The 25585-nt window shown below is 51.1% G+C and overlaps 11 protein-coding genes across 12 annotated transcripts; 5 read left to right on the forward strand and 6 right to left on the reverse strand.

The window, feature by feature from the left end:
• Nucleotides 1-325: 325 nt before the first annotated feature.
• On the reverse strand, nt 326-1453 carry AAFC00_003120 (uncharacterized protein; the record flags this gene model as incomplete). The annotated part of the gene is made up of 1 exon (XM_069342547.1): nt 326-1453. One exon carries the CDS (start codon nt 1451-1453, stop codon nt 326-328), a length of 1128 nt encoding a protein of 375 aa, XP_069199049.1.
• A 1042-nt stretch (nt 1454-2495) lies between these two features.
• Nucleotides 2496-4442, reverse strand: AAFC00_003121 (uncharacterized protein; the record flags this gene model as incomplete). Its single annotated transcript, XM_069342548.1, has 2 exons — nt 2496-4303; nt 4400-4442. The coding sequence occupies 2 exons, from the start codon at nt 4440-4442 to the stop codon at nt 2496-2498; spliced, it is 1851 nt and encodes a 616-aa protein (XP_069199050.1).
• A 297-nt stretch (nt 4443-4739) lies between these two features.
• On the forward strand, nt 4740-5727 carry AAFC00_003122 (uncharacterized protein; the record flags this gene model as incomplete). The annotated part of the gene is made up of 3 exons (XM_069342549.1): nt 4740-4973; nt 5075-5453; nt 5513-5727. The coding sequence occupies 3 exons, from the start codon at nt 4740-4742 to the stop codon at nt 5725-5727; spliced, it is 828 nt and encodes a 275-aa protein (XP_069199051.1).
• Nucleotides 5728-5790: 63 nt separating this feature from the next.
• Nucleotides 5791-7617, reverse strand: AAFC00_003123 (uncharacterized protein; the record flags this gene model as incomplete). The annotated part of the gene is made up of 3 exons (XM_069342550.1): nt 5791-7350; nt 7422-7470; nt 7553-7617. The coding sequence occupies 3 exons, from the start codon at nt 7615-7617 to the stop codon at nt 5791-5793; spliced, it is 1674 nt and encodes a 557-aa protein (XP_069199052.1).
• A 698-nt stretch (nt 7618-8315) lies between these two features.
• AAFC00_003124 (uncharacterized protein) lies at nt 8316-9123 on the reverse strand (the record flags this gene model as incomplete). Its single annotated transcript, XM_069342551.1, has 7 exons — nt 8316-8380; nt 8452-8521; nt 8576-8602; nt 8659-8693; nt 8874-8907; nt 8984-9006; nt 9069-9123. The coding sequence occupies 7 exons, from the start codon at nt 9121-9123 to the stop codon at nt 8316-8318; spliced, it is 309 nt and encodes a 102-aa protein (XP_069199053.1).
• Nucleotides 9124-9499: 376 nt separating this feature from the next.
• On the forward strand, nt 9500-12357 carry AAFC00_003125 (uncharacterized protein; the record flags this gene model as incomplete). Its single annotated transcript, XM_069342552.1, has 3 exons — nt 9500-9736; nt 9799-10632; nt 10849-12357. 3 exons carry the CDS (start codon nt 9500-9502, stop codon nt 12355-12357), a joined length of 2580 nt encoding a protein of 859 aa, XP_069199054.1.
• Nucleotides 12358-13101: 744 nt separating this feature from the next.
• Nucleotides 13102-16455, forward strand: AAFC00_003126 (uncharacterized protein; the record flags this gene model as incomplete). The annotated part of the gene is made up of 3 exons (XM_069342553.1): nt 13102-13519; nt 13575-13757; nt 13811-16455. 3 exons carry the CDS (start codon nt 13102-13104, stop codon nt 16453-16455), a joined length of 3246 nt encoding a protein of 1081 aa, XP_069199055.1.
• Nucleotides 16456-17103: 648 nt separating this feature from the next.
• AAFC00_003127 (uncharacterized protein) lies at nt 17104-18293 on the reverse strand (the record flags this gene model as incomplete). Its single annotated transcript, XM_069342556.1, has 4 exons — nt 17104-17247; nt 17338-17774; nt 17859-17970; nt 18039-18293. The coding sequence occupies 4 exons, from the start codon at nt 18291-18293 to the stop codon at nt 17104-17106; spliced, it is 948 nt and encodes a 315-aa protein (XP_069199056.1).
• An 810-nt stretch (nt 18294-19103) lies between these two features.
• Nucleotides 19104-20452, forward strand: AAFC00_003128 (uncharacterized protein; the record flags this gene model as incomplete). Of its 2 annotated transcripts, XM_069342557.1 has the most annotated exons (5): nt 19104-19804; nt 19858-19898; nt 19958-20105; nt 20160-20251; nt 20307-20452. In XM_069342557.1, the coding sequence occupies 5 exons, from the start codon at nt 19104-19106 to the stop codon at nt 20450-20452; spliced, it is 1128 nt and encodes a 375-aa protein (XP_069199057.1). The 2 variants fall into 2 exon arrangements, with proteins under 2 accessions (XP_069199057.1, XP_069199058.1); XM_069342558.1 differs by lacking the exons at nt 19858-19898; nt 19958-20105; nt 20160-20251; nt 20307-20452 and having other exon boundaries at nt 19104-19847.
• Nucleotides 20453-20557: 105 nt separating this feature from the next.
• Nucleotides 20558-20872, reverse strand: AAFC00_003129 (uncharacterized protein; the record flags this gene model as incomplete). Its single annotated transcript, XM_069348063.1, has 1 exon — nt 20558-20872. One exon carries the CDS (start codon nt 20870-20872, stop codon nt 20558-20560), a length of 315 nt encoding a protein of 104 aa, XP_069199059.1.
• A 3117-nt stretch (nt 20873-23989) lies between these two features.
• AAFC00_003130 (uncharacterized protein) lies at nt 23990-25461 on the forward strand (the record flags this gene model as incomplete). The annotated part of the gene is made up of 5 exons (XM_069342559.1): nt 23990-24290; nt 24390-24492; nt 24630-25037; nt 25102-25222; nt 25288-25461. The coding sequence occupies 5 exons, from the start codon at nt 23990-23992 to the stop codon at nt 25459-25461; spliced, it is 1107 nt and encodes a 368-aa protein (XP_069199060.1).
• Nucleotides 25462-25585: the final 124 nt, after the last annotated feature.

The raw sequence follows: 25585 nt of genomic DNA on the forward strand, positions 1-25585 counted from the left end.
CATGCATAATGGCCTTTTTATGGATGGAGAATGGAGAATGATGGTTCCGGGTGACAACATGATTCTTGCGAAAGATTCAGATGTGTAGAAGCCTGAATGAAATAAACAAAAAATAAAAAAGTCTTTTGACAACAACCACAGTGCAACAACAATTATGGTAAATCTTGTGTTCATGTGAATTAGGTTTTCCCTGGACCGTGGCCTCCTATATGACATCCAAGGTCGATCAATTGCTGGTCTATGAGTCAAACATGACATCTAGCATTAACCTCTATGAACACCCTCTTTCACGCACAACCCTCATGATTCCTGATACTCAGCCGAACTAACATCTCGCAGTCGCAGCCGCCACCCTGGCAAGGTTCTCATCCAAGGCCTTTGCAAGCACATACAGCCCCTCCAACCTCGTGACGACGACCCCTCTATCCCTCGCAAGCCTGACAGCATTTCCCAGAATCGCCTCGACCTCAATGCGTCTCCGATTCCTAACATCAGCAAGCATGGACGGCTCGATCCCCCTGCCATTCCCCTGTCCAACCCTCTCCACCGCCCGACTCAACGCCACATCCGCATCCCGCTCCGTGACCCCCTCACCATCCCCCAGCACTGCCGCAGCCAAGCTCACGACCTCAGACATGCACGCGCGCACATAGCCCGTGGCGACCTCCGAGGCCGCCATGACCTCGACGTCAGAAGATAGCGACAGCGCACACATGGGGTTCCAAGTGGCGTTGATGAGCATTTTGGCCCAGCGGCGGGGTTGGATGCGGGGGTAGGCGAGTGCGGTGCCGCCGCCGGCTGTCACGAGGTTCGCTAGGGTTTCTGCGGGTTGCATTTCTTCTGGAGTCGAGGGTGCTACTGATGGAGGTGTGGACGCGGAAATGTACGGCCCGATCTCGAGGAGCTCGACGGGTCCCATCTCTATACACCCTGGTTTCGTCTGCGTCACGGGCAAATACACGACGCAGCTCAGGAGGGGGTTCGAGGGGAAGCGCGCGCTGTATTCTTCTTCGATGCCGATGCCGTTTTGGATCAGGGCGATTGTGGTCAGTGAGGGAGTCACGGCTGGAGAGATGAGGTCTGCTGTTGTCGGTGCGGCGCTGGAGGCGGCGGCGCTCTCTCCCCCAGGGCTGGGCGGGAAGGCTTTGCTGCACACGATTACGAAGTCGAAGTACTCGCCTTGAGTGTCACTGATGGCGTTGGATGAAGAGGTAGACAGCGAGGAAACTGCCTCGTCCACGGTGCGCACAACTTTATGAGGTCGCACAACTTGCTCGCCGAAAATCGCTGATGATATGTGCAGCCCTGACTCGAGGACTGCGGTGTAGTTGCTTCGACACACGGTCGTTACTTGGCACCCGGCTTTCTGGAGGATGTAGACGTAGATGGCGCCTACGGCTCCCGAACCGAAGAGCAGAATTTGGGGCACGCGGGGTTTGATGGTTGGAGGCATTGCTGTGTCATTGTTGCTGGTGGTGGGATGGGGAGTTGGGGTTGATATAGACATGGCTTGTTTCTTTTCTGGTGCAGGACGCGCGAAGTGTGTTCAATTGATGTGAATATGTGTGATTAGAAGAGCAAGGCGCTTCAGCGAGCGATGCCAATGGTTGCTTTTTTACTTTTCGTCCAATTTGATGCTCATGTTGTGTAAGAGGGTAAACACACAGTCATCTTCCCCACAAGAAATCATGGCGGGGAAGTGGGGCGGATAGATAGGCCAAAATCAAGGGTCTGGTATAGATTACACGTACTGTACTTGTACACGGCCAAGCTGGTTCTGACATTTTATCATTTTATGTGCATACTTCTTGATGTTTCTGTTGTTTGATTAACGAGTGTCAAGCTTTTGCATTGAGCTTGTTCAAGGTGGGCCAGATTCGTATTTCCTCATCCTTTTCTTCCAGAATCGCGGTCGGAACATGTGACTAGAAACATGAGAGACACGAGCCTTCATCATCCTTGTTTCCTAACAGAACTCCAGTCGCAAGTACAGCCCACATAGGGGAAAAGAAAGGAACCCTCACCATTCCGGAGACATGCCACCCCCCCCACATACGACATCTAGACACGACTGATAGAAGCTACATGCGTCTCTGGTGACTTAAGACCAAGGCGTCTGCCTGCTCGTCGATTGGAGGTACTTCTTTTCTTGGTTTGCTGCTGGAAATGAAAACGGGCGGCGAACGTGCTCGTCTTTCTCAAGGAGGAAGAACCATTAGTACTGCGTAGCAAACCTTACTTTCCTGTACAAACCAGGCTGCTTGTGCCACTGTAGCGGTGCAGATCAGAAAGCCCATCGCTAGTAAGGTGTTGCAGGAAGCCGTGTTGCATTTCTTGGAAGACGAAAATGTGGTTCGAGGGACCTCCGTGATATGTACCACAACCGATATTGTTCAATCTTGCGATTCAAATACAGCACCATTTTAATCTTGGCAATTACCAAGCTGTTCCAAAACTCGCATGGCTGGGCGATCGAATAGCGTCAAGATACCCCTCTAGCCTCGACTGAAAGCAGCACGAAACATGCCATCAAGTGTCTTTGCAACATCTGCTTGTCTCCGCAAAAGTCTCCCCATGGAGTTCTGATACGATTTCTCAGCATCCTTTCGTGCCCTCTCCTCTGTACTCTCAGTGACGCCCACAAGCTCCTCCCTACCATACAAACTCTCACTTCCGAACCCCAGTATTCCAATCCTTCCGTCACCTGTCTTGAGGAGAAGGTCGGTTTGGTTGATATCGGCTCTCTTGCTATTGGAAAATCCTGATGAATGGTGCAGGAGCGGGATGATCTTCTGCACAATGTCACCTTGAGCGCCTGCTTCTGGCGCATTGATGAGCTGTGCCGAACTTTGAGCCTGGTTAAAGGACGGAGGTGTCATGGGCTCATTGATGTTATAGCTCCGGATTGGAGTCGATCCGTCTCGCTCTACCCATTTGAGGTTGCCATTGCCATCACTAAAGACAGTAGACAGGTCATGCGAAGCTACCGAGAGTAGTTTTGTAGACGATGCTGTCTGTCTGTTCTGATACCCGTATAGCGATCGAGGTCCAGACAAAGAAGTAGATAGGCTGTAGTGTTCAAGACTGCCTTTACCTTTGTATTCGCCAGCAGCGAGCAGAGTGCAGCCCGGTGCTGACTTGGCGGTATACAACTCATTGATCGCTAGTGAAGGGTCTTTGAGCAGGTCCATCGTTCGAGGTATCGTCGAGAACGGCAGAGTAGCAATACAAGATATTCGAGCTCCAGAATGGACGGTCCCACGTAGTCGAGGGAAGAAGCGGCGGTCGTAGTTGAGAAGATGAGTGAATCGGCCTGCTACCCAGATGGAGTCATCCTCCAATCGGTTCAGTATCGAAAGCGGTCCCGGCTGTGAAAGACTAGCATGATTCGCCGTCGGCCCTCCAATCACCTCGACTGTCCGCGATGGATCGACCGGCGAGGTAGATTTGTTACGGGGGTCATGAACATGAACTGTAAAATTAGTCCCTACAACCAGGCTGTGCTGCCGCGTCTCTGAAAGCGCAGTGATGGGGAATGGAAATAACTCGTGAGACACAACCTGCAAAGTAGCAAGATCCACCTCAACCAATGTATTATTCTGGGCGAAGTAACCTTTATTCTGTGTGCTGTCAATACTCACAGTCTCGACAGCGCCGACTTCGGTCATGATGTCTCGGATCTGATGTCGGTTATGTTTATGCGGTGAAGTACCGGACAGAAGACCTATAGTACTGCGTCCAGCAAGACTGCCTTGCTTTGGTGACTCACCGGTGGATCTAGCTTGGACGTCCCAGATACACACGCTGCCGTCGTCAAGAGGAGCAACAACGTGACGAGGGCTACCGGAGCTGAGATCCTGCAATAAGCCGACACCAACAGCCTCGCTCGGCTCAGAGTCGTCACTTGGATCTTGGGACGGAGTAGCGAGCCAGCCGATGTTTATATCGGCGTGACGATGAATATACTCCTCATAGTAATCTACACGTTCATGTGGATAGGCAGGGTCCCAATTCGCAAGAGCACGCAATCTTAATCGACCAGAAGACCTGTTCGCATAGCTGACACGTTCTTGAGCAAGGCCAGCAGTCGAGAGACCTGTCACAGCAGCCCTCAATGCTTCCAGTTGCTCGTCAGGAGCATCTCTGCGCTGCTGCTCCTGTTCTTGCTGCTCCGCCCTGTGGCGTCTGAAGCCTGCCCTCGAAGCATCGAAACAAGCCTGCTTCCACAAGTTGTTGTCACGACAGAGACTCAGAAGTCGACGAGAGACCTGCTGGCAAGATATGAGTTCCGAAGCGTTCAGGACTGCCAAGGTCAGCCTGTCTAAACTTGATCTGGATGTGTTCACCTACAGAGAAGGACCATCAAGCGGGGGGGGGGTTTCGTAAGAAAAGCACTCACACGACAAGATCTGGACGACTATTTCATCGGGCAGACGGTCCATGCCTGGGCAGTGACAATATTTATTTCCGAGGACGATGAGACTCGACGATATGGTCAAACAGATAGCACTTGAGCAAGATATCAGTAAGATACAGTACATTGGATGCGCAGACGAGGGGAGGGGTGTGTATAGATCGACGTCACTAGTCCCTTGCCGAGGAAGGGACTGATAAGGCGGATAAGGAAACGACTCACTCGATAAGGAGAGATGCATCTTTTGCTGAATTATTATCATATTCCCATATATCCATCTTGATAGTTCTCTCTCTGATTCTTCACAACCTCGACTCAATCCACAATGTCAGACGTCAAGATCCCGCTCGACGACCCGCCGACATACGAAAGCGCGGCCGAGCATGTGTCCCTCCTAGCAGGCCAGGCGCCGCCTCCGACTCGACCAGTCTCCATAGTGAAAGGAGGACCAGGGCCGCGCCTGCCACTACCGCTTGACATTCCGTCATTGAGAGCATTGAGAGGCAGAAGAGTGATTCTAGCATCTGCCTCGCCACGAAGGAAACAACTACTCGCACAAGTACGAAAAGCCCCACGCCTAGCTGGAAAGCAGAAACAAGAGAGATGCGACAAGACAGAGCAAGGAGGGAAACAGAGGCTGACACTAGAGACACACAACAGATAGGCCTCACAGACATCGAAATCATCCCCTCGACTCTACCCGAAGACCTCTCCAAATCCCTGACCCCCTTCGAGTACGTCCTGCAAACCGCCGAGCAGAAAGCCATGCACGTCTACCGCTCCGAGCTCGACAGTCCCAGAGGCGAACCCGCGCTGGTCCTGGCGGCCGACACCGTCGTCGTGAGCTCGACGGGCGAGATTCTAGAAAAGCCCAGGAGCGAAAAGGAACATATCGCTGTGCTGAAGGGGCTGAGGAATTCAAAGTGGCACAAGGTCTACACCGCTGTCGTCTGTATGGCGCCTAGAGAGGATGCTGCCGATCCCGGATATGTCATCAAGACGCATTGTGAGGAGACGAACGTCAAATTTGACTCTGAAGGTGAGTGACCGCTGTTGCCTTTTCTTTGTTGGAGGAAATACTCATGTGTTTCGCTGTAGTGACGGACGATCTTATCCTCGCATACGTCAAGACACGCGAGGGAGCAGACAAAGCAGGAGGCTACGGCATTCAGGGCATGGGCGCAATCTTGGTGGAGAGAGTCAACGGTGACTACGGCAACATCGTCGGCTTGCCCCTGCGACCGACGCTGAAACTCATCGAGCAAGTCATGAATCCTGGTATTGCGAGTGATGGGGAAGAGGAGGAAGAGTGATCTTTTTATCCTGTTCATAGAAACCCCCCTTTTCGAAAAAACCCATCGTCTCCTTTTCCGGACCTAGAAGGTCACATCCGTCATCTCATCATCGTCGGCCATTTCGAGCTTCTTCTCCTTCTCGCTGTCGTCAGCCTTCCCGTCCTCTTCTTCTCCGCCTGTCCGCTTGCGCTTTCTCTCGAGCGCTGCCGCAGCATCTTCGGCAACAGCAGTGTCAGAAGCACCGCCTTCGTTGCCTTGGACAACAGTGGCATCACCCTGCTCTTTGTCGACGATGCTGGCTGTCTCATGAGCTTGCTGCTCAGACTCGGCAATTGGTGATGTGGAATGCGGGCTCTCTTTTTTGCCAGCAGCGGCTTCCATGTCCAGAGGTCTTCCAGCCGCAGAGGGTGTCTGTGGTCCAGTGTCCTCCATTCCTATCAGATCAGGACCGCGGGCGTGTGGACGCTCGTCTGCTCCTGTGCTCCCTGTTGAGGCAGCATCAACGCCATTTTCACTTTGTGTGAGTGCGGAATCGGCATCTCTGCCTACCGCTGCTGCACCGGCTCCAGCAAGCAGAGTACGGCGGATGGGTTCGCCACCGTCGGGCACGACGCCTGCTTCTTGTTCTTGGCGCAATAATTCGCCCTGAGTCACTGCACCTTGCGACCGTAGTTCCTGTTCGTGGGCCTGGACTCCCTCCGAGCCGTCTCCATCTCCGGTCGGGGCTTGCGCATGCGTGGGATTGTTTTGTAGGCTGTTTGTCGTGACCGAGACCGTCTCAACGCGACCAGCCCCGTGTGGTCCGTCGATTGTCTCTTCGTCTTCTGTCCTCAATTCTTGATTCGTGTTCGTCGGATCGGCCAGTGCCATGTGTGCATTCTCGTCGTCCTCCTGTCTCTTGATCCAAGGGATTGGTGTCAGTAATGCACCACCAAGGGATTCATCTGATCCCAATCCTGCTCGATCGCCTACTCCATTGGTGCTGTCGCCATTGGTGAAAAATTTGACAGCTCCGCTGGTCTGGACGACTGGGATTGGAAACTCGTTGACGGTGGAAGTGACCGACACTGCACGATCAAGTGCGGAGAGGAAAGGTGGTAGGTATCTGTAGTGCCTGCGTGGCTGAAGGACAAGCTCGGCGAGGCGTTGAACCGTGTATGGAGGACTTTGGGAGAAGGTGGTGCGCAGAATGTTGACAGACGACTGATAAGAGCTGAGGAGATCGGGAGGAAGAGAAGAGTCAGGCAGCGGCGTGTGCTCCATCTCAACCACAGAAGTGCTAGGCGCCGGAGTATTGGCTGTGCCAGAGAACGACGGCACTGGCGGTCGGACAGGAGGCGCATTTTCCTTGTTGGTCGTCGCCGATGTCTGTGAAGAAGGCTCTGGCTCTGTTGCTGCTGCTGCAGCCGTCGCAGCATCGTCGGTGGAGCCATCTGTCTGTGTCTGAGAAGAAGAAGGGACAGAAGGGTCCGATGATTGTGATGTTTGAGGTGAAGCAGCAGCAGCTACAGTTAGGTCTACCGGAGCTGCATGTGTCGTCGTCGCTGTAGCAGTCGCTGGTGCTATAGAGGAGGCAGGAGCGGGTGCAGCTGCCGAGGCCGAGGCAGGCACTTGAGGAATCGGAAAGTCATTGTGCACAATCTACTCATTGTCAATCTGGCTGAAGAGGGTTGCAGAGAGCAAGGAGAAGCGAGATGAGGTATGCGACGTACATTGTGTAGTCTCTGAAGCACATTTTCGAGCACGCGAGGCCATTCCGAACTGCCAGATTGTGTTAGCTCTTCGCCGTGCCTGCCACATCTGGGGGATGCCACATCTGGGGGATTATCGAATCGCGCCTTACATGTCGATGGACCCATCACGAGCCGCTTGCTCCAATATGTCTTCGCTGGATTCCATCACGGACATGGTATGATGCTGACTTCGAGCAGAATCATGCCTTGCGTCGAGTAAAACCAAACAAGATAAAAGGTGTCGGATTGTATCTGGAGTTATTCGCGGGCGGTGATAAATGACGTCCGTCTCAGCGCGACACCTCTCACGCGCAACGAAACACTTGGCTTGGCGCGTCGAGAGCGCCAAGACAATCACATGCAATAAGTCTGGTGAAACATTGAATGTCGATTCATATATCTTTAGATGTACGAAACATGTTTTGTTCGCAGGTCAAATTGAAGTCTGCCCACTTCTGTTGTGATCTGTGAGATGGTTTATCCCTGCATGAGATGGCCATGTGTCACATTCAATCTCACACAAACGAAGTCATCTTCGCCAGACATACATCTTCATGTGTGGCCACTGAAGCCAAACCAGTAATGGAGTGTATAATCTTTCAGAAAACGGGAAAATCCCTCACACGCAATACCAGAAGAGAAGCAAAATTTAATTCAGTCGCACCAAGGCCCGAATTGCCGAGGGATGCTGTAAACAGCGGAAAGTAATCAAATGCCAAAGTCGAGTGCAGACAGATCAACTTGACTCAGCGCTCGAATGTCATGCTATGCGACCACGCGACAATGAAAGCCCCAAGATGATCCTTTTGTTGATAAGACAGAAACCTGAAAAGACGCCTCGCTGAAAGCACCCTTTACACAGTCCCTCCCAACCTACTGAGTCTTGAAAAGCAGAATGGCACAGTGACCGAGATAAAAGTAGATGAAGTGCTTCGTCTCTGCAGTATGACCATTAGCAAAGAGCAGACAACAGTCGGCACTGAGTGTGCAGGTCAGTGGCCAGTCCTACCGTGGGTGACGAAGCTGCCGAAGTTGCGTCCCACAATGCAATGCCATGTAGCTCCTTTCCTGTCATCAAACTGCTTGCCGTCAGTATATGCATCGGACTCAAGCGACCATCGCCTTGTCCCTACCGTGCGCTTGATGTGGTGTGCAATATCCTGTAGACAAGTCAGTCACGGAAACTCCCCGTCGCTTGACGATAATATAATCATGCCTTCTCGATGTTGAACTTCTCCATGGCCTCTTGAGCTGCAATCATGATGTTAGTAAAATGTCTGACCAAACTCGGTGCAGCGCGGCATAACATTCCATAGCGCTCCAGAAAAAGGATCCGGCGAAACATTCCCGACTTCGAAACCATCTTTATATGACTAGTCCTGGCAAACATGGCCGATGTGGCGGAAAGGGGCGTAAACAGACAACACTTACCAACTTCGATGGCTTCTTGCTGCATGTCCTCGGTCTTCGAAACAGAGAAAACGACACATCAGCCACACATGTTCATCCACTGATCATGACCGTGAAAGCATCCTTCTCACCATGTCTGCCGACTTGACTTGGGCTGATCTAGGTGTTAGTATGGGGTTACGGTATGGGGTATCGAGTCATGGCTGTGCATCTCACCCTCGAGCTTCTCGGTGGTCTGGAGACCTCCGGTCGCCATCTTATCGTCGGACATTCTGCTTCTTGGATGAACTGGAAATCCTCGTTTCTATGCGCTCCACGAGAGTTGCACAGATGAGAAATTGCGAGAGGGGGTTTGACGTCCGTGTCATGTTGGGATATCGCGTTAGCGTGTCATGAATGGCACCGGAATGGCACCGCAAACTGATGCAAACTCGCAAGCTCCACATGGCGTCCGGACTTTTTTTTGGCAGCTGCGAAAAGAATTGCTGCAACTGCCATTTTTTATCTTCTCTATCACTTCTATCATCACCACTTTTTTATAACTTGCTGTAGCCATCTTCACTTCATCACGCCCATTGCCGTAACGGCACGCGTAGGACATAAAGCAATTACACATACAGCCTTTTCTCTAAAACTGTGCTCTAATCATGGCTACTCCCGAGGAGTCGTCACGCATATTCGTGCGAGGCTTACCGCCGACCATAAACGACGAAGAGTTCAAGAAGCATTTTGGCAAATACGCCATCACTGACACACGACTCTTTCCTCAGAGGAGAATCGGCTATGTGGGCTACAACACACCCGACGATGCTGCAAAAGCGGTCAAGTATTTCAATAAGACTTTCATCCGCATGTCGAAAATCGCCGTAGAGCTTGCCCGACCTGTAAGTCTAAAGCACGCCTGCCATCTCAGGTGTACTCTGGCTGATCCTTTTGTTCTGTCCAGATTGGTGAGGCTCCGACGAGAAAGCAATACCAGCCTTGGGCTCCAAGTGGCAACACCTTCGTTCCGACCAACGCCAATGCTGCACCTGTCTCTGCCGATTCTGCAAACGCATTGAAAAGGAAGCGGGGGTCTCCTGAACCAATTACGAAAGATCCTAAGCTGCAAGAGTTTCTTCAGGCCATGAAGCCGCCTTCGAAGCTCAGAGGTCATGCCGGCGCTGATCCCGAGGTCATCGACGCGGTGAACAAGTTCGAAGAACCCAAGGTCGATCTACCCGAAGGCGAAAGCGATTCCGAATACGAGAACGTTCCCAAGAAGACCAAGACCACTGCGGCTCAAGCACCTGTACAATCTCAGCCGGCCGCTGATCCTTCACCAAATGCAATGCTTGTCGACGGCCCAGATGCATCAGCCTCTCAAGTTGCCCGAGAGGTTGATGATGAACAAGATCCGGACGACGAAGGCGGTGTTGCCGTCGCTGCTCCTCTCACCGACGATGATTGGCTACGCTCTCGTACCAGCAGGCTCCTTGGTATCGTCGACGACGACGAAGAGGAAGCTGCCGCCGCCCCGGCTCCGACAACTTCATCACATCCTGCGCCAGAAGACCAAGCGGAGCAAGACTTCGAAGGTTTTGGGGAAGTCGATGCAGCACAAACTACCTCTCAACCCACGCCCGCTCAGCAACAAGAGGAAGAACATGATAACCCACCTGTTGACGAAGTCGAAGAAAAGATCCGGAAAAGTCAACGACTGTACCTTCGAAACCTCTCATACAACGTGACCGAGGAGGACCTGCGAGGTTCTTTCGAGAACTTCGGCAACCTTGACGAGGTAAGACATTTACTTTTGATTTGTATGTGCACAAACATTCTCCTTGTTTCAAAGGATGAACATCTGATAGGGACATCAGATGCTTTTTAAGCAAATGGTGTGATTAGGATAGAGTATTTTAGTAGATGCCTCTCTTGTCTGAAAAACGAAACAACCAGCATTGTCTCATACAAATTATTGCATCAAGGGCGAGCAATTGCTAATCATCATTCTCAGGTACACGTCGCTATGGACTCGAAAACAGGCACTGCAAAAGGTTTCGCGTATCTGCAGTTCACCGATGCGGAAAGTGCGCTGGCCGCCCTTCGCAACATGGACGGCAAGGTCTTTCAGGGTCGTCTGCTGCATATCCTTCCTGCCCAAGCCAAGCGCGAGACGCAGCTCGACGAGTTCACCTTGTCGAAGCTTCCTCTGAAGAAGCAGCAAGAGATCAAGCGGAAGAGAGCCGCAGCCACGTCTACCTTCAATTGGAATGCGCTTTACATGAACGCCGATGCTGTCATGTCGTCTGTTGCGGACCGACTCGGCGTCTCGAAATCTGAACTCCTCGATCCTACATCTTCAGACGCCGCTGTCAAGCAGGCGCATGCCGAAACTCACGTCATTCAGGAGACGAAGAAGTACTTCAAGGATCATGGCGTCGATATGGATGCCTTCAAGAGACAATCACGTGGTGATACCGTTATACTCGTCAAGAACTTCCCTTATGATGCCAAAGCTTCCGAATTGAAAGAGCTTTTCGAGGAGCACGGCAAGATTAAGAGATTCCTGATGCCTCCTGCCGGCACGATAGCAATCATCGAGTTCGACCAGGCACCGCAAGCTCGCGCGGCATTCGCTTCATTGGCATATCGGAAGATCAGAAGCTCTGTATTGTTCCTCGAGAAGGGTCCGAAGAACCTTTTCACGGAACGTGCCCCCGACTCCATCGATAGCACTGGCGCTGCGCAGTCGGGCGGCATTGACGCCAAGGTCTCTACTGGAGAGCTACTGGACAAGGATGGCGCTGATCAGTCAACCCCTGGCACCACAGCTACCCTGTTCGTACGCAATCTCAACTTCTCGACCACGTCGGACCGTCTCACCGAGGTTTTCAAACCTCTGACCGGCTTCCTTACTGCTAGAGTCAAGACCAGGACTGATGCCAAGAAACCTGGACAAGTCCTCAGTATGGGTTTCGGGTTCTTGGAGTTCAGATCGCATCAAGAAGCGCAGGCTGCTCTGCAGGCCATGGACGGGTACAGCCTCGATGGACACAAATTACAAATTCGTGCTTCGCACAAAGCAACCGATGCTGCAGAGGAGCGCCGTAATGCAGACAAGGCCAAGAAGCTTGCTGCGAAAGGAACGAAGATCATCGTCAAGAACTTGCCATTCGAAGCCACCAAGAAGGATATCAGGGCCTTGTTCGGTGCATATGGACAGCTCCGATCCGTTCGCGTTCCCAAGAAATTCGACAAAGGAGCTCGTGGTTTTGCTTTCGCCGACTTCACAACACCAAAGGAAGCAGAGAACGCCATGGACGCTCTCCGCGATACTCATTTGCTTGGACGTAGGTTGGTACTCGACTTTGCCGCCGAAGAATCCGAAGACGCCGAGGCCGAGATCGAGAAGATGCAACAGAAAGCCGGCTCACAACTCAACAAGGTTGCTTTGCAGAAGCTCACCGGCGCAGGTCGCAAAAAATTCAGAGTTGGTGATGATCAAGATATGGCAGAGGACTGAGCAACCCCCACCCGAACTTGGCTTCCGGGTGGTGTGTCGACCCTCACCCCTTGCGTTCCCACTAGGCTCTGCAATCCAAATTCCTCCCTTGGCTTTGCTTACCATACGCAGGTCAATTTTACTTTCAATCGGCAACGGCAATATATGATTGTGCCACGCTCAAGGTTGGTCATTTCGTCATGTTGTGTGTCACCAATCACCTGTCACGCTGATCGTATTATTCTGCATTCCTTCTTCGTCGTTCGAGATTAGCACTTCCCCAAAGGCATCCCTATATTTGGGACGTAGGGTGCAAGTGATTGGAACCACCCCGGTGGCCAAAGTCGTCATGTAAGAGACCCTTGCTGCCCATAAGATTACTGTCGCTCAAGAGCAATTCTATGCGATCGCTGCACAACCACCTCTCGGCTACAGAGGAAGGTTCAACCGTTAGTTCTCTCACTACTCCTGCCTGACAGCGCCTCTGAGATTGGCCTATCCATCTCATGTATGTCAACTACAGGCGCACTGATCTGGCTCCCTTGGAGACTGGCCAACGATGTATAAACAAAGCCATAGGCCATGACATTACAGTTATCTAGACCTGTCTTTACTAGGACCATTCTTTCCTTCAAATATTCTTATAATCCAACTTTCTACGTTCCTTACGATTGCAAACCGGCTTCACAACATTTCTCTCATTGTGAAGCGATCTCTCTTATCATCATAACATTCTTCACTTGAGATCATTCCAGAAGTGGGACCATGGGCCACGTCATCCGCACTCCAATCGTGCCATCAAACGCTCCGCCTCTGAAAGGTGCCGACAAGCAAATGCCGATGTTGGAAGATGGATGGAATGACAAGCACTTCGGCTTTCCTCCAACACGCACTTGCAACCTTGTTCAAGATACGGAGGAGCTCAGTGACATTGAAGAAAGCGGTTTCCATAATGCCGTTCCTACCAACCGACAACTTGTCCGACAATATCAGGCTCAGGGTCGACAGTATGAACGCTATGATCCGCGGAACGAGAGAGAACAGGATGCCATTGCGAAGAAGCTGGCGGCCCTCTTTGCTCAATGTGAAGGCTATCGCAATTACCGCAAACGTCAGCCGAAGGAGGGAAAGGGGAAGGAGGAACAGAAATGGCCAGATCATCTCGAGGAGGCCTTCTTGAGAGGTTTGTAATCTATGTCGAAGGTTGAGAGCTCCTCAACTGATTGTTTATCTCACAGCGCTTGTCCGTTGGCCACCCGTCGGCCGCAAGAAACATTCTCCTCGCCCTGGTATGAAGGCAATGGGTCGCAATGAACTCATTTCTGACTACATACTGCAACTCACAGGCGAACTGAGGCATAGAAAACAGATATCTAGCCATATTCAGACGCTGAAAGAGTTCGTCCGTATCGAACCCGATAGTGAGACCTACCTTAGTCACCAGTATACTTTGTTAGACTGACAATATTGCTAGTCATGTGTTACTTGTCGAGTGCAGCATACAAGAAACATCCAAGTCGAGACAACGCAGCATTAGCCCGACGGCAGGCCTCAACGTACCCTGTCACGTCACACCAGCTTTTCTCCCCTAACAGATTCCGATCAAGCAGACAAGCACACTCAGCTCTGCATGAACATCTGCATCTTATCCTTGATGAGTTTCAGATGTACATACGTACACCAGCGCAGACTGAGCATAGCGGACCCGAGATTGTGCACACTTATACTAGCTATGAGCCGGTCAGTTTTGGTAACGGTGACAACAATGTGGTACGATCGATCCAAATGAAAGACATATGTGAGCTCTGGCGTATCCACCCTTGCATTGCCATGCTCAAACCCATTCGTCCCCAAACTGGCCGCACCTTGCACATTGATGCCACGCTCTCCCTCCATGATACTCAGCAAGTGTGCTCCAATCCGGATATCGAATTGGCTATCTCATTTGCTTTTCATGGCCCCCCAGTGTCCACAAGTAGAGCAGCGACGGCGTCACACCCTCGGCCCAACACAAGCTTGCCTCGCCTCGCTTGTCGCACGAAAATTTACATCAACGGCGAACTAGAAGACCCTCTCGACACTAGCACCGGCATGCCCGAGCCTGCCAGGTTTGACAAGGTAGATGTGACCACAGTTGACGACGTGAATCAGAGAGAGTCAAGGACCGAGTATGTAGTCACGAACTTCCGATCAGTGTTCTGGGCTGGGTTATTCTGGCGTCTTGCTCGTGATCAGCAGACTGCTGACATCCTTGCTTCTACACCGCTTGCGGAAGACGAGCATGAAACATTAGAAGCACGCCGGACTCAAGTCACCAGGATAAGAGAAGCGGTCGAGGAAGAAATCAACAGTGTGACTGCGGTCCAAGATATTGTTGCAAGTCTACAGCCCGACGGCGCGGACACAGAGACGGTACTCACGATTTTCTGGACGTTCCAGCTCGCGAAGGAGGGAGAAAGAGGGCGCACGACTTGCGATGAGATCGTCATTGCCCCTTCTGCTTCTACAATGTCTGGTGGCAAAAAGGGGCAAGGCCCAAAAGCGCGACGAGAGCAACACCGACGACTCGAGGCCGACCGGAACAGAGCGAAGTCTCAAGAAGTACCAAATCTATGGCAACAGTATGCTCAGCTTCCACAGAATCGGTCACAAACAGTGTCACGTCATGGCTTCCACACTCACTGTGAGAACAATAACCCTTTTTCGTATATCTACGACCAGATCTCTTCGTTAGATCATGTCAACGTTGGCGCGGACGCTACTCTGAATCCTTTTGGTTTCTCATCCCAGGAAAGCTCAGAGAGCTACAGCGGCCAGTATTTGCAGCAGTATGCTAGTATCATGAAGTCTGCCTCGCCCAACGGTTGTTCCGTAGGAGGCTCTTCAGCTTTGGTGGCACTCAAATCACCAATGTTCTTCGATCAGCAGATCAATGAGGGAGCCGACAGTGACGCGGTAGTTGAGGACGTATGGCCCTGTGTAGGAGCTGTCCTACCTTATGCTGCCGTTCCTGCTCAGAACTATTACCAGTCATTCTTGGAAAGTATGCAGTATCAGCGACCTAGTTTCTACTCCGATTCTTACTTCGACTCGGGCTATCGCGCTACTGCAGCAGGTAATGGAATCGACCTTCCTGGGGAGTCTAGCGTCTCTATCACCTTATTTCCCGAACAGGATCAACACCAGGCTCAAAGTCAAGCAATTCCGACCTCGACATCATCTCAGAACCAAAGCCATGGCGGTTCGATCATGGCTACCAGTATGGAAGACTTCAAAGCTCTTACAGCCTCGGATGTTGATCGCCATCGGCACACCACTGATCCGTTGCTCCTTGAGCCGAACGTGCGTAGTACTTGGAACGACACTACAGACAAACATATTGTCAATCCACCGGGCTTTCAGATACTTCCTAGTCAACATGTCGCCCAAGGCATTACTTCTTGTATCAACCGCGAGCACGACATACACTCGAAGTATATAGGAGCTCACGGCTCAGACCAGTATGGCATCATGCAGCTGCAACAAGCACAGCAAGCTCCTCTCAAGCCTGGTCCCGGTCCTCATGACGATCAATACAAGGATGGACTTGTAATCCATCAGCCTCGCCCTCTTCGCATCAATGTGCCCCTGCGCAGCACTCACGGCCAAATCGAGCAGGTAAGCGAAGCAAGACGTTATCGACGTCAAGCCTTCGCTGGTGCCGCGAGTTGGAATACTGGCGCTGCCACCCTAGACGAGCAAGCTCGGCAATTTGATGGTCGCACTGATGGCAACATGGAGGCCGACAATGAAGACGCAATACGAGGAGTCAGCATACAACATAGTCCCTGGGGGCTACATGGACAAGAAGAGCACGAGCTGGATCACTTGTCATCGTCACGGCTTGAGGTGTCTCCTGAACTGGGCTTTGTCGCAACCACTACTGCTGCTGTTGCCGAGTCATATCGACTTCCTGCGGATGCTTTGGCATTGAGTGTCGTCTCGCCTGCTACTGCAGTCGACTCCCCGACAGTCGCAGACTATACACTGGCATATAGCCAGGATCATCACAGCTATGATGCCAAACTCATCGTCGAGGAAGACAGTGTGATGGAAGATAATCCGATGGGAAACAATTAGGTGTCAAGTCGAACAGTTTATTCGATGACATTGACAACGAAACATGAAGAAGCTTGGGAGAGACTTGTGCGAGCACGATCTATGAGGTATGTAATGGTAAGATGCATGCTCTGAGAGAGAGAGAGAGAGAGAGAAAGAAGAAATACTCAAAGATTAAGGAGCGAATTGTGGTACAGCGATGGGGCAGAAAAGTTATAAGATTGTCGGCTCTTGGGTTCAGTGGTCACGGGGCGAGTCGAGACTCATGTGGGAGTGAGGTGGACGATTGTAATGCTAAGTCTTGGTTCCTTGTTTTCTGTCCTTGCTTTTCGCCTGTCAAGTAATTTTGTACTTCATTCGTTTATGGAGATGGCATTTCTCGACGTCATGGTAGAAGTTCAACCACGCAATCACAGTCTTTACCGCTTGTTTTGTAGCCTTTCCACCATCTCTTAGTCCGTACACAAGAGTCACACAAAGTTCCACAAAGATACCAGATTTACTTTTAGGTTTGATGTATATCTCTAACCATTTCCTTCCATCTACCGTCTAAGCCACAGTCTACACAAGACCGACCAGTCCTTACTCGGAAAATGGAGACGGCCGGAGACAGCTATATTCTTCACGTGGACAGAGAGAAAGAAAGATCTACAACTTCGCCCGAGACAGTCACTGGCCCTCGGTCTTGGGCTGAACAAGACCCAGCTTCTCGGCTTGGTCCTTGTGCTCGTCCCAATCAGGTCGGGGCAGCTCGATGCCCTCGGTCACTCTGCCGTAGGTGATGCCGCCCAATCTGGCCACTGGGCGAAGGATCTGTGTTGCACAATGTCAGCTCATGTCTCAAACATACAATTCCTACGAGAAGTGGATGAGAAGAAAGGGTGAGGAAAGAGAGCGACATACCGCGGGATCAACAATGTTCTTATCGGCATTAATAGCATCTTCGCGAGCCCAGAACCTCACGCCCTCGAGAATAGCCAGGACATTCGTCTTCTTGCCAGGCGTCGCCTTGCTCTCGAACTCCTTGGTCTCCATCAACTTACACTCGACGGCGAAGACAGCCTCCTTGACTCTGGACGCCTTGACCTGCGAGCAAGGCGCGGGCGTCAGCCCCGTGAGCGCCCATTCGGAAATGCCGTAGGGCGCGTTGATGGATGTCGCGTTGGCGGCTTCGAGGAAGTGCTCGCTGACGATGTTGATGACGCACTCGCCGGTCTCGAGAAGGTTCTTGAATGAGTCCTTGGCGTTGGCGACGCCGCCTGCGTGTGAAACGATGAAGATTGGTGGGTCGTGGTTTACGAGCTGGGTGTAGGAGTAGGGGGCCAGGTTGGAACTCTTGCCTGAGGGGTGGAGTCAGTGTCAAGCGGATCTGATGTCGCTTGCCCATATCTTGAAAATCACTCCGGGAGGTTGTCGCCACTTACCATCTTTCGAGGTTGTAGAGATGAACCCGATGGGGCGCGGGATGATGGTCGAGATGAGCAACTTGTAGTTGAACACGGCCGGCCTTCCCTCCTCGTAAGGGTCAATCTCAACCTGTCACGGTACCATATCAGCACTTCCCATCTCTGTACTAAACTCATATCAAGGAAAAGAAAACGCACGTGATCATATTTCTGACTCGCTCCTCCATCATTAGCACCATCGCCCAACTTCCAGTCCGGGTTTCGGGTCTTGTGAAACTCCCACTTCGTGTTCTCATTCCAGTCTGGCCTCGAGGCCTCGACCTTCTTGAAGTCTGGGTGCGGGTTGCGCTGGACGTGTTTCTCAGCGTCGAGGGCTGGCGGGGCCGCCGCCTCGTTGACCTTGTGCTCGGCTGCAGTGGGGTCCTGGGTGCGTTGTTCTTTGTCCGAACTCATCTTTGCTCTTTGCAATGCGCTGTAGAAGAAATGCTGTGGGGGGTGAGCAGTGGATTATGTATGGATTTGTTTTCTATGATGACGAGGAAGTTGTATTTACCCTAGGGCATCCATGAGTTTCCGGCACTTCTTCAGCGATTGTATCCACCATATTTCGATACCCCACAGGAGGGTCCGTGAATTAGAGATAGAGATGTCGTAATTCCGCTCGCGGGGCACGTAAACTCCGCGTTATTACCAATTACCGGATACCTTCTTTGTTTCTCCGATTCCAATTCTTGAATCAGAATGACGATTGTACAGTACCTCTCTGCTTGACAAGGTTTGTTTGGAGCTGCGAACTATGTTCGTCAATAAGATAGTGTTTTCAGTGTGAGATTGGAGGAGCTGCCTGTGAATTCCCATTTCGTCCTCTCTTCTCGGATCTATTTTCTGCGCGGCAGACTTCCCGAAGTCGGTCTGGTAAGGACTGTGACCGCAATAGATGATAATCGGGCTGTCAAATTCACAATGTTGCCTCTGTACTAGGTTCCAACCTCGATGGAGCGTACAGCAGCCATTGTTTATACACATACTGCTCTACTATTCTGTGAAGTTGACATTAGGAGGATGCCTTACTTCCAGGCGCCACTAGTACGTCACGGCATAAATATTTACAGTACCTTACCTTAGTACAGTGGAAAGGCGGGGTCCTTATCTCTGCTTATACAGTGGCATATATTCAACATTCCATCTTCTATGTCGAGAGTATCGTATTGACTAGTAAACACTGCACCTACCTAGAGTGACTCTTTGTGACCGTGCACGACAATGTCTCACGACTACAAGACATACGCCCTGGGCGACTTTGAGCTCAAGAACGGAGAATTAATCCCCTCTGCGTACATAGCGTACAAGACATTCGGCGACCCAAAATCGCCAGCTATAATCTATCCTACATGGTACAGTGGCGCGATATCAGACAACGAATGGCTCATCGGCGAGGATAAAACCCTCAACCCAAGCGAGTACTTCATAATCATAACCGCTCTGTTCGGCAACGGTCAGTCCTCGTCTCCCTCCAACTTCCCAGACCTGAGGCCTTTTCCTAAAGTCCTCTTCTATGATAATGTTCATGCCCAGCACAGACTCGTCACCGAGCATTTGGGTATAAACCATGCGTTTGCTGTCTTGGGCTGGAGCATGGGCGCCGGTCAAACATATCAGTGGGCGACCCAATACCCCGATTTCATGGACAAGACTGTGCCCTTCTGCGGGTCGGCCAAGACGTCCTTGCATAATCAGGTGTTCCTCGAAGGCGTCAAGGTCGCGCTAGTTGCGCCAAAAGGTGCTTCTTCAGGCGGCATCTGCAAAGGCGAAGTCCATTCATCTGGGTACAGGGCGTTCTCGGACGAAGAGCGTCAAGTGGGTCTTAAGGCTTTAGGTCGAGTTTATGCAGGTTGGGGCTTCAGTCAAGCGTTTTATCGGGACAGGTTGTATGAGAATGTGCTTGGGTACAAGGATCTCGAGAGGTTTGTCCGGTCCAATCGGTGCTGTCGCTCCTTGCTGATTTGAAAAATGATAGCTTCATGGTCGAGTTTTGGGAGGCATGGGCACTTTCGAAAGGCAAGCGCAGTTATGCATGGTTGCAATTCCACTAGCCCGCTGACTGATGCGACCCGTAGACCCCGAGAACATGCTGTGTATGTTATACACGTGGCAGGCTGGAGACGTCTCAGCACAAGAACCATACAACGACGACTTCGAAGCGGCCATGAAAGGAATCAAGGCCAAGACCTTGGTTCTGCCCGGCAAGACGGACTTATATTTCCCGTGAGTCATGCTTCAGCTCCTTCAGGTGCTCGTAATAACATGTGCTATCTGCAGTCCTGAAGACTCCGAGTGTGAGGTTCAATGCATGAGGCCGGGTGTTGGCGTCTGCGAAGCATTCCCGTCGATATGGGGACACTGGGCTGGAGGTGTGTGTATTTACCGAAATAATTTGCTCATGTCACTGATGAAGCTGTCATACAGGACCAGGACAAAGCACAGAAGATGTCAAATGGTTGGACAAGAAGCTCAAGGAGTTCTTTGCCGATACTAGTGTGGCGAGCTTGTCGCAGCTTATTGAGAAAGCAATCTGGAAGATGGATGGAGATGTGGCAAAACAAATCAAGTGATATTGCTTGATTGACCAGTATGTACATATGTACATGAATAGGCGCACCGTGCACCGAAGATGGGTGTGTGAGGGGGTATCATAGGAAAGAAAGAAATTCGTTCAATCATTTATCATCGTAGTCGACCCCATCGAAGAGATCAAGAAGAACTTGCAGCATAGGGGCACAGAGCTCGCCTGCTTCATCCCCCGCATCACCACCAAAGACATGCACACGCCTAGCGTTTGTATGATCCTCGGAGTCGCTGCAGGCTGAGGCCGGAGATCCTGGTCTATTGATGCTGGGAGCAGAGATAAATGGAAGCGACTGGATCGTTGATGGATAGGCGACTTCGTTGGGCACAGACCCAATGTTGCCTGTATTGCCTGTGTTTCTTCTTGGTCTGCTTCTAGTGCGCTTCCTGTTGTGGCGTTGACCCATGTTGAAAAAGTGGATATGGAATGCGCAAGTAGTAGGAAAATAGTAAAAGGAAAGGCTTGCAAAAGAAAGGAGATAGATGGATGGTATGTAGTGAAGACAGACAGCCTACCTTTGTCCCTGCTCCTATATACTTGACTGCTATCTTAGGCTTCAACGTGGCGGGTACCCGATCTCGGAATAACGTGACTCTTCTGCAAGTGTCACATTTTTGTGCTACTTTGTGACTGGTCTAGGCGCAAACCAGATGCACAGAAATCCATCGAACAAGCTCGTACGCTCTGCTCGAGGTTCGAGATCCGAGGCGGATCTGGGTGTGTGACTCATCGGGCAAACATGGAGGCTCCGTCCGCCAAGGCTAGACTTTGGTCCCATGACCCGGCTTTCACCAGCTTGGAGCCGTCCGTCGATACCAAATTTTATGACTGCTTTAGGACCACATCTCGAACGATTGTGACACAGACGACTGCACATGTGACTACTGCTGCGCCTTTTATGATGGGAACTAATAAGTGTCATCATCGATACTGACACAATTTACACAATATATTCATGTCGAAATCACGTTACGGCTTACAATGAAATAGCGAATATATGGAACCCTATGAAATTGAATCTGATCGAGCTTGTGACCATTGTCAGATCTGCCTTCGATTTCTACAAAGCAAGGGTTTAGGCAGCACATCATCCTAGGCAACACGATCAGGTGAAGAGGACGGCCTCGTTCAGTCTCATGCCAACCTCATAGTCGTCTTTCAGCTCGTGTGGTCGTAGATGATATTGCCGATGATTAGAATCTTTCGCAAGGCGACGGTCGTCCATGTCCGACATGTGGTTGGCTCCCAGATTGTCGCATGCGGCAATCAAATTTGCCGGAGTTATTCTCAAAGCTGAGGTAGGATTGAGGCAAGCTCGGATCGTATCAATCAGATCTGTACTGTATGCAGCAGCCATGTTGGTCATAGGTTGCCCCCAGTTGATAATTGGGGTGGTTGCATAGATGATCTGGTGTTGAGAAGGATGGTCTAGCAGCATCATCATGTGACGAACTGTCTGACCAATCTGCCATATGTTCGTGGCATACGAATGTCGACCTGGGCCCCCCATTGGGAACCCATGAGCCTTGAAAATCCTATCCATCTCTGGAGCCAGATAACCAAGAGTCGTCCCATCGCGCCAGCCACGTGAGTTGGATCCATCGCCAGGGAATGTGACACGCGCCGATCCAAAGTCCCCAAGCTTAGCGCGAGGGTACACAGGATATGACGAGGCGACCGCTGGGGCGAGAAAAATATTCGACGGCTTGATATCTGGCGATTTCGAAATGCGTCAGTATGGTCCAATATAATGATAACCGGCTGGACACGCCTACCTTGATGGACGACCTGGGCAACATGTAACCACTGAGGATAGTCTTCGGATTGGTTTATTTGAGGGAAACGTTGCATTATGTCAGCCGCCGCCGCCATTCGCCGGAGTGCAAACCAGCAGAAAGGCTCTGGAAACGGCTGCCCAGGAACAGTTACTACTGAACCATCGTCAAGACTTTGCCTAAGACCAGTCAACAATATCCGCTGTTGCTCACGACACCATGATCTGTACTTACTGTCCACCAATGTGAATGTCCAATAGATGTTGAAGAGTCTGATAGCCGACCATCTCCATGTAGATTCTGTAGCGCCTGTTCACTTCGTCCACGCTGTATGCCAGTGTTCGGGCTATACTGTCATGTGCGAGCATCATCGCGACCATAGCCTCACGAGGCGCATCATATTTCTGCAAGTGCCCTTCTATCCACCACTCCCCCTCGTCATCAAATTTGTCGCGGCGAGGTTGGATTTCTTTCACGACCTGTGTACACGTGGTGAGCTTTACCTTGCCGCCGATGTTGTTCACTTACCATTCTCTCCAGTATTCGATGAGTTCTTCGATTATATCTGACCCACAAGCCCGACCTTCCGAATCCGCCTCGTCCTAGGAGTTTGACCCCCTGCCAGTAGTCCTCGCTTGTAGCTGGGCGTCGATGTGGGCCTCGCAGGAAGGTGGCATTATCTTCGACAGGAACAGCAGGCGCCGGAGGCGAAAGAGCAGATATCTCAACCACGCTGGAGTCTGCCACGTCTTCATGGTCATCGCCAGCCATTACTGTGTCCTGATCATCATGAGTGTCCCCTCCACCAGGTGCGGCATCAGCCATAGCTTGGTCACTGTCAGTTCCCGTCGTGCCTGTCGTACCAAGGGTGAGAGGAGGAGGCTGCTGTGCTCCGATCATGGTTCGATTCAGGGGTCTCCCTGTATTGCCGATCCGATCTCCCATGCTCAATGTTTTTTGAATGACAGGCTTCTATTCTATGTCGTATACTTTGCTCACGCTAGATGGACAGATTTGTGCAAGAAGATTGAGTGGGTTGATGGTAGACTGCGAACTGGGATTTTAAGGAAAGCATCACTATAGTGCCAGATTGGCACCGCATCCGGTCGAGTCATTTCGACGCTTGCGTCGATACGTTGTGTATTTGGTACGAAGAAATAAGGAAGAAAAATTCACCTGAAATCATACTTGGCCGTAGTGTGGTGTGTATCATTTGAAGCGAAACAAAGAAATCCATTCCTTGGGACAGAACAAAGCCAGAGTGGTAGTAGCCTTCGAGGTTGTTTTCGGTACCGACATGATGTCGAATACAGACCCATTGATATTGTGAGCTCACAAGTGGGTATGTATCGGTAGAAAGTTGGCGTCCTTGAAATCTAGTAAGATGCCTTGTAGCATCATTTATATCGCGATATATCCGTGGTGACACATCATATACAAGAGTAGGCAAGGTGTGCTGCCAATCTCAGGGCAGGTTACGACTACATGACAACTGCTCTCAAGCGGCATCAATCACATGATTCCCCTTGTATGCGTTCGGAAATGCTGTTACCGATTCAACAGTCAAGAGTGAAGTGAAATTGACAGTCGCACTTCCAACGCCAAGAAGAGAAGTTGGTAATCATTCCCAGGAGATTCGCAAGCGAGCTCCCGCCAAAAATGCTCCATATCGTACCTTAGCAGAATCAGAAAAATCAAAAGAGGCAAAACGAAAACACCTCATTACAACAGCAAAAGCAAAAGAAAAAATGTCGACGACGATAACAACGAAACAGCTCGCATCGTCGAACCTTTCGGTTCCACCAGATACATATATCTACTCCCTTGCGCGGACGGCGACCTTCTGCGCCGCGATCTCCTCGGACGACTCGCTCCGCGTATTCGATCCTTCGAGTCTTGCTCTGTTGCATACCAAGACTAAGGCGCACGATGGGTTGACGTGTCTCAGAGCGAACACGCAGGGGAGAGGGTGGGTCACTGCTGGTCGGGACGGTGCTGTGAGATGCTGGGACGAAAGGGCGAGTTCTGCGGGGGCGGTAATGAATGATCGTAAGTTTTGATGTCAGAGAAAAAGAATGCTCTCTGTTCCTGGGGACATTTTATGTCGCGAGTGAGGATTTGATGTGCTTACGTAGTTGTGTTGTGTAGCTCGTGGCTCTGGCCTTACAGCTTTAGCATGTAGAGAGAATCTCATCGCGGCTGGTACGGAGAATCTGAAGGAAGGTCTAGGCAATGTGAGCATATTGTTATGGTAGGTTTGCTTCTACATTCCATACATATCACCCTCTCGTACTTTGTGAATTTCGTTGCCACAGATACAAGCAGGGAAAGTGGAGCTTTGATCCTATGGTCTTTGTGTTCTCATACCTGACGACAAGACCACTGTAGGGATATGCGAAACACAGGCACCCCACTGCGGCAATACACAGAGAGCCACAACGACACAATCACACAATTAGCATTCCACCCGACGCGACCACAGACCCTCCTATCAGCAGCAACGGATGGCCTAGTATCAATCTTCGACACCACAATCGCAGACGAAGACGACGCCCTCGTCCAAGTGCTGAATCACAAAGCTGCAGTCCATTGCGCGGGCTTTCTGTCCGACGACCAAGTCTATGCCATCAGCTCTGACGAGCAGCTCTCCGTCTATACGCTGAGCAAGCCGACTGACCCCGAGGACGCGACGTTGCCGATCACGGCGTTCGGTGACGTGAGAGAGCGGTTAGGGTGCAGCTATGTCATCGATGTGTATCCTTCTTCGCCGGCATGGATAGCTGCAGGTGACACTGGGTATGAGTCACCCTTTTCCATTTCTAAGCGTTCGTATACGGCGACTGACAAATTTCGGAGCTAGCACATCAAGATTGACCATGATACCGCTGAGGCCGAGTTGGTCATTTGATGTCGGAGAGGTTATGGACTTTTCAGGCGCTCACGGAGACGAGATCGTCCGTGATATTCTCATTGACACTACAGTAAGCAAGGCAACAATAGCATCATGAGTCATCAGAAACGGTATAAAAAGCTGACGCAGGAATAGAGTCAATGCATATTGACATGTGGCGAAGACGGCCACGTCAGACTATGGGCCCAGGAAGGCGGATCACAAGCCGCTGAAGCCGGGGCTATGGAGGTCGATGATGGTGAAGGGAGTAAGAAGCAGCGGAGGAAGGACAAGAAGCAGAAGAAGAAGGATAGATTCAATCCTTACTGATGGTTTGTCACAAGAGCAGAGACGTGAATGAATAACAAAAAGTTCTAATTATACAGACGCTATGTAAGAAGTATGAAAATCTTCATGAGAGAAGAGAGATCCGCCTTATTCTCCAGCATTTTGT

This window comes from Neodothiora populina, assembly GCF_041146345.1.
Source record: "Neodothiora populina strain CPC 39397 chromosome Unknown canker_contig_15, whole genome shotgun sequence".
Classification (NCBI taxonomy): domain Eukaryota; kingdom Fungi; phylum Ascomycota; class Dothideomycetes; order Dothideales; family Dothioraceae; genus Neodothiora; species Neodothiora populina.